The following is a 7,595-nucleotide window of genomic DNA, read 5'->3' as shown; positions in this document are numbered from 1 at the left end:
TGTAGTAAAACCGATACTTATATTACATAAGCCTTTTAAGATTTATATATTTATTTTTTCTTAGCCTGCCCTCTGGTACCTTTCTACGAATGCTTAGGGGCAGATTTACTAAAGGGCAAAGTGGCTAACAATAGCAACTTTTCGCCAGTGTTGCCACCCATAGGGACATTAACAATTTACCAACCTGCACAGCTATCTTACTAACAGGAGCGTCGATAGCTTTCATTTGCAATCTTGAACGATCATTACTCCACAAGTGCAGATGTTACTGAATGTTACGTCTTTCGCCAGAGTTGACTTCGCCACCTCAGACCAGGCAAAGTGCTAAAAAGCAGCTAGATCTTTCTCAATTTTCTGTCACTTACATCATATCCTGCGTGCCAAAAATGCATTAAAGTTCAAAAAAACGCTGGCGACTTTTCCTTTTTTTAAGCGGGATTGGCTGAAAAAGTCCTAATTTAGACTTTTTTGGGTAACCGTTTTTTTCCACACATTTTATAACATATGGAACATTAATTTTACAGTGGGCTCATGTGTAGGACATTATATTAACTCTCGTGTCTTTATTAAGGTTCCCTGGACATGTATAATAAAAAGTGGTAACTTCAACATTTATAATAAAGACCTCCATACAACTTTAAATTACCCACAGTATGCAAATTGACCTAAGCGCAAGATCACTAGCGAACAGTGGCGGAACTAGCAGGGGATGCGAGCGGACCAGGGCCAGCACCCCTTCAGGGCCCCCCGGCAGCCCGCTCACCACTGAAATCTGGCGTGTGCGGAGGGGGGGCGGGGCCCGGCTGCGCGTCACGCACCAGGGCCCGTCCCCTCTAGTTACGGCACTGCTAGCGAATTTTCGCTAGGCACAAACATTAGCGCACCTTTGCTATGAAATGCTCACACTGCCGAAGTAACGCTAGTGGAAAGTTGCCAGCGTTCGGCACCCAGGGGCGCAACTTTGCATGTTAGTGAATTAGCATAGTGGTAGCAAATTTGCACCTGGCAAAGTGGTGCAATTGCTGGCGACAATTCGCCCTTTAATAAATCTGCCCCTTAAAATGTTAATTGTTTTGGTTATTCATTAGCTAAACCTGAGGAATAATCTTATATATAAATATCACTTTGAGAAAGGCCTAGGCTGAAACGTTAGTCGAAAGCTTTTATGAATAAAAACCTTTTTGATCATTTTAAATCCTGAAAGTGCTGTTCTATATGGGATGCATATATATATATATATATATATATATATATATATATATATATATATATATATATATATATATATATATATATACTAAAATAAATTATATACCCCATACTGTAGGGTACATGGTGCTGGGTAAGTCTAGCCTAAAGACCATTTAGGGTACAATTGGGGATGAAAGCCTAAACTCAGTCATTGAAGGTACCAGTTAGCATGAACATTTAGTTGTAGTACTGTATATTTGTGCTGCTAAGGCTGATACAAAAATACTACTATATAAAGTATCTGTAAGTGAGTTATGTGCTAAGGGGTCTTGTGGTGCCCCAAAGTTGGTTGAACTGAAAAAGTCCAAAAAACACCACTGCCCTAAAGAGATTAATAGATCAGGACACTGATCTCTGACCTACTGGCCTTAAATAATCCACCATTACTATAAAGACAACCAACCCACTTTGGTTTTAGCTAGAACTTTGAACACATTTATATGTACTAGTTTATATATATTGCTGCTGATGGCCATAGTATCTTCACCCTACATAGCATTTACTTATTATAACTGTACTTCAGTATGAGGCTATTGCCATAGCATGCTGCATCTGTGGAAGGGAAGACTAGCAAACTAAGCCACTCTCTCTTGTCAGCTAGGTTTCACCTTCCATTTCTAATTGAGAAAAGTACAAGGAGTTGAAATGATGTATTTGGTACTTGGTCAGACTTTTTTATTTATACAAAATTGTGAAAAGACTGTGCAAAACATATTTCATTCAAGAAAAAATTCCACATGCTTTACATTGCACTAGAATGTTCTTCCTACATCATTAATTATAAAAGACTTATAAGAAATGTACTAATTTGAGGGCTATTTCATTGGTTCAATGAAAAGCTGATCATGTGCCAGTCTGTTCCTTTAGCATTGTTCTTGTTAAGAGTTCTGTAATGGAAGTCATCCATAATTATGCTCTCCTCTCATTCTTGTTCATTGCAGCAAGGCATTGTATTACAACAACACATTCAGTTCTTCATCATCATTTTTGTCACATCCAACAGAAGGGGCATCGGCGTTCTGGCTGCTGGGTAAGAGCAGTGGGGGAGGGTTAAGACTATGGGATAAAGTAATGTTGTTGTGAGGCACATTTACTTTTAATGCTGGACACATCAGCTATATACACTGTACACCTCTTGTAATTGTCATTCACCTTTGATATGAAGCAGTCAATTCAGTTTTTGTTTTTTCTTTGCATATTACATGTATGATATCTGCTTTCTACCATTTGTATATCGTTGCTTTGTTCAATAACATGATGACTAATACAACAGTTGCAAAACAGACCTTTTTAAGGTTTATTTTGATACCTGTGATATCCACACCAAGAGCTCTTATTCTTGCTTAAGAACACTGAATAACATTAATTACAAGATTAAAGCCTTTTCAGTGCTCTCGTACGTGGAGTGTTAACGCTCACGTTTGTGTAGCATGTCAGCTGGGAAACAAAACAACTTAATATACAGCACTTGTGCACCTATTTTTAAGTGAAATGAACCATGTTACTCTACTGATCACACAGCCATACTCTCAGTTGTCCCTGCAGCAGAGCATGACTGCACGAACGTTGATGTCTGTAAAACAGGAACAGCTACAGACTCCTTGGGGTTTGTGTTCTGGTTACTTGTATAGTTGTTTTCTTCTAACTTTTTCGATGTGTTAGGGCAGTTCTGGACAAAAATAACCCTGTTGTAAGCTTTAAGTCTTCTCCACAACTGAATGTAGACTTTGCACTGAACATACATGAAGATCAAGCCTCCCATAAATCCAATAGCCACAACCATTAATTTTGTCCAAAAAGGCCGTTCAAGGACACCTAGAAAAGAAAATATAAATCAGAATCACAATAAAGTACTAAAGAATGGATGCAAAATAACTGTCGATAAGGTTATAGATAGAAGATCTGAACCTAAAGCCTGTTCAGCTGGTCGCTCTTGATTAAAAGGGAAGAAGTAATTTTGATCCCTTCCCATTATTATTGTGTAACATTATATTATAAATATATAGGAATGCATCTCTGACATTTGCCAAATGAACCTTCTCATTAAAAAAGCAGCATACTGGAAACACAAGTTACTCTATACGATCATTGTACAAATAATGAGCACTTAATGCACCAAGCTGTTATATGTAAAGAAACTGACAGACAACTGCATCATCATCAGAGCAAAAAATGCCTACAGGAAGCTATCACAGCAAAAAGAATAACCCAATATCTAACACAAATTGTAGAACATCAAATCTATGGTGTTTGTTATTTATTTCACTAAACAGGGAGACTGAAGCTACTCCATGTTTGGTCCTTGAGAGGTAGATGATTAGAATATTAGTATACAAACCCCCTCCCTTCTCTCTTTGTTGTGACTGTTTTGTTCGCAGGAGTCCATTATACTGGGGGATTAGCTGTGCCTTGGTCATTTAAATATGCTTTCAATCCCAAAGATAGATGTCAACAGCACAGGAACAAATGCAAACATGGGTAAACAGCTATGCCATTTTTACTGTAATTAAGGAACTGATACAAGCTGCCAATGATTAGGATTTCTTCCAAGGAATTTTGTAACCCCAATACTGCACAGAAGGAGAACCTTTATATATGAGAATATCTAAAGCTATTGGCCTTCATTTGGTGCCATGACCTGCAGTCCTGCTTTAAACTGCCCATAACAGTTGTAGACTCCCTCCAGATCAAATTGTAAGCTTATTGGTCTATTAATAACAACACCCTACCTGATAGATCTTTCTAGCAAGTCTGAAAGTCCCATGAGGCTTGGATCATTGTTAATGAGGTCCTCTTCTGATGGGTTGCCCTATAGGCCCCATTATGACCCAATCATTGGTTTAGCGAGCTGAACAATTGGATCATGCCAAATCAGCCTGCATGTTGATGACCAAACCAAGTTAAGATCCACTTGTTAGGTAACCTCACCAAACAAGCAGGTCTTATAGGTGTTATAAATAGTGATGGGCGAATTCATTCGCCAGGCGCGAATTTGCGGCGAATTTGCGCAATTTGCCACCAGCGAATAAATTTGCAAAACAGGCAAGAATAAAAAAAACGGATGCAGAAAAAAAAGGACGCCGGCGTCAAAAACGGACAGTGGCGTCAAAAACGGACGCCGGCATCAAAAACGAGACACCGGCGCCGTTTTGCGAATTTTTTGCCATTTCATTTTTCGGCAAAGCAAAACGCCGCAAATTCGCCCATCCCTAGTTATAAATATAGTAAGAAAATGTTTATTGATATGAATATGCACATTCCTTTAGCTAAAATTGTTGGTTCAGGGATATGATTGGAAAATTATCATCAGCACAATATGCACAATCACAGCACTGATTACAGATTATAGTTGAAGTAAATGGGAGTGGCACAAATTTAAACGTTATTTTGATTTATTATGAGAAATAGATTTTAGTTCCCTTAAAACTGGCAATAATATTGTAATATTATTGGTAGGCACTCTATTTATTTATTAATTGAGTTGCTTTTATTTGCAACTATATTTTGCACCTTTGGGGAGGCTTAGGTGTGTAACAAGTATATAGTTGTATTGACAATAAAGTTTTTTTGAGATTTACAAATGATTTAAAAATGTCGCACTGGACAGTGGATATTATTGTGCTGGGGGTGACAAGAAACTATTTATTTTTGTTATAAAGGATTTTCTTTCTGTAATTCTGTAATACATCAGGAAAAAAGCCCCAATCCCATGTGGCACTTATATTTTAATCTGCTGAATGAACTGAAATAACACATAAATGCTCAGCGGATAACTGATATATTCAGAGCATATAAAACAAACTTTCTCAGGAGAAATGTTGTCCCTGCAATAAGACTGCGTAGATGTCAAGCACAATTTGAAATGCACTAGTAACGATAATAGAGTTGTAGGAAATATCTTGTGCTTGAGAGAAATCATTAAAAATTGAAAATGTTTCTTTCAATGATGCTTGCTATTGTGTACCAGCAAATTATGCTGCTCTGCACAACAGGGATTACAAGCAAAATGACATTTTATCAATGAATATTGAATGAAGTCTTGCAAAAAGTATTTCTCACTAGAGGTGTCTCGGATGACGGATCAAACATACGGCTGTTAAAGGGTATTTTTTCCATGAGTTATAAATGTATATAACCCTGTTCAGGTATTATTTAGCCACCACGAGCCCTTAGAACTTATAGTTCTAGTCTAACTCTAGTTTCTTAGGCACATGTTCATTGCCACAAGAATTTTGCTTAGCAACTGTCACCAGGAATTTAACCCAGGCCTCCCTAACTAGAGTCATGTGTAGTGATGGGCAAATTTCTTCCGTTTCGTTTTGCCGTAAAATTTGCGAATTTCCCACGGAATTCGCGAAACGGCAAAAAATTAGCGAAACTCAAGTTTTGACACCCGCGTCAATTCCCGTCAATTTTGACTCTGGAATTAAAGTTAATGGGTGTTTGAATAGTGTTGACGCACAATGGTTTTGACGCAAGCTACTTTTCCATCGCGCTGAATTTTGCTGGAGTTTAGCAAATTTAATCACCTGCGGCAAAACACGGAAATTCCATGCAAATTCGCGCCTGACTAATTTATTCGCCCATCACTAGTCATGTGATGTATTGTAAGATGCTGACCTAATCCTTCTTGGTTGGAGTTTCATAATTGCTCTATTTTCCCTTTTCTTTCATATGTTCTAGTGTGTATCATCTTTAGAACTGTACGTGTTTGTGTAAAGTTTCAGCTTTGTAGCTTTGTGGTGACTAGATCCTTTTTCACCCAATATGTGATTTTCCACCACTTCATGGTTTGTAGCACAAATGAGAAGTCTGCTCCAATCAGTTGCTGGGTGAACAGTAGTTAAATTAATGCTCATTCCAAAAAAAGACAATGGCTCAGAAATCCGCGAATGTTATAAAAAGCTCTTTAATGTATGTGAAACTTGCCTTTCAGACTTTATGGTTTAGAACATATACCCCTGCAGTGTCAAATTTATTAATTTGGAATTGAAATAAGATATTAAAATCTGCTTACTGGCCTTTCTATACATAGCTCAATCCAGCTGTTTATTTTTGTACCCTATATATGTCACACAGCAGAACCAAGAAGTTTCAGCAGTTATAGAAGCAGAGAGAAGTAGAATATCGGAAAAGTAGAAATAACAGAAAATGCTGTAACCTGGCAAAATGCTTTTATAATACACAAGGGATAAAAACATAATTCTGCCTCTTTATAGGTCGCTGGTAAGGCCTCACCTGGAGTATGCAGTGCAGTTTTGGACTCCAGTCTTTAAGAGGGATATAAATGAGCTGGAGAGAGTGCAGAGACGTGCAACTAAATTGGTTAGAGGGACGGAAGACTTAAATTATGAGGGTAGACTGTCAAGGTTAGGGTTGTTTTCTCTGGAAAAAAGGCACTTGCGAGGGGACATGATTACACTTTACAAGTACATTAGAGGACATTATAGACAAATGGCAGGGGACCTTTTTACCCATAAAGTGGATCACCGTACCAGAGGCCACCCCTTTAGACTAGAAGAAAAGAACTTTCATTTGAAGCAACATAGGGGGTTCTTCACAGTCAGGACAGTGAGGCTGTAATACCCTGGAGTGTTTTAATGAAATGATCACAAACACAACTATAGTTTATATAAACAAGCTGCTGTGTAGCTATGGGGCAGCCATGCAAGCACAGGATACACAGTAGATAACAGATACATTCTAAAGAATACCATTGTATACTACAGAGCTTATCTGTTACCTGCTGTTTATCCTGTGCCTTTTTTCTTGTGTATGTAAACTATAGTAGGGTTTTTGAAGCAAACACACCATTTTTATAATACCCTTTGTTGATATATTGTACTAAATATTTGGAGAGAAATACACCCTGTGTAAGCCATACTTATCTGTAGGAAATATTGTAAGTCTAAAGAAAAATCGAATTTTATTAATTTTACCACATAGCTATCCTGCAGAAATAGGACGAAAATGGACTTCAAAAGCTCCATTAATCCATTAATGCCACATTATCTATAGTTCCTTACCCATTTGAATCCTAGTTTAGACAATTGTTTTTTAAATATTATTGATTGCTATCTGCTCAGTTTCTCATTCTCCTGGCAGTTCAGGTTAAACGAAACACAGTTCATTTGCCATTCACTGAAGTCAATGGTCACTAGAAAAGCTGCAAAACCCATTGATTCGAAGCAACTAATAAAGACGAATTGGAAACTAATTGTGTTTTAAAGGCTATTTGGAAAATATTTAAGAAAAGGTATTCATTTAAGAACCATAGTAGTGAACCATTCACTTTATTCTTTTAGCACATTTAATTGAATTGGGGAAAACATTTATGTACTGTG

At 37.5% G+C, this 7,595-nt stretch overlaps 1 protein-coding gene across 2 annotated transcripts in view; it reads right to left on the bottom strand.

Annotated features, from left to right (window-relative positions):
• Positions 1–1,913: 1,913 nt before the first annotated feature.
• Positions 1,914–7,595, bottom strand: part of marchf1.S (membrane associated ring-CH-type finger 1 S homeolog) — a 67,513-nt gene continuing 61,831 nt past the window's right edge. For both annotated transcript variants that reach the window (XM_041579530.1, XM_041579531.1), the window contains one exon: positions 1,914–3,066. In XM_041579530.1, coding sequence (XP_041435464.1) covers positions 2,765–3,066 — 302 coding nt within the window. In that variant the 3' untranslated portion in view covers positions 1,914–2,764. The remainder of the gene's footprint in view (positions 3,067–7,595) is intronic.

This window comes from Xenopus laevis, chromosome 1S (genome assembly GCF_017654675.1).
Source record: "Xenopus laevis strain J_2021 chromosome 1S, Xenopus_laevis_v10.1, whole genome shotgun sequence".
Lineage (NCBI taxonomy): Eukaryota > Metazoa > Chordata > Amphibia > Anura > Pipidae > Xenopus > Xenopus laevis.
Note: the sequence above shows the minus strand (reverse complement) of the source record. Positions and strands in the feature narration are given on the sequence as shown.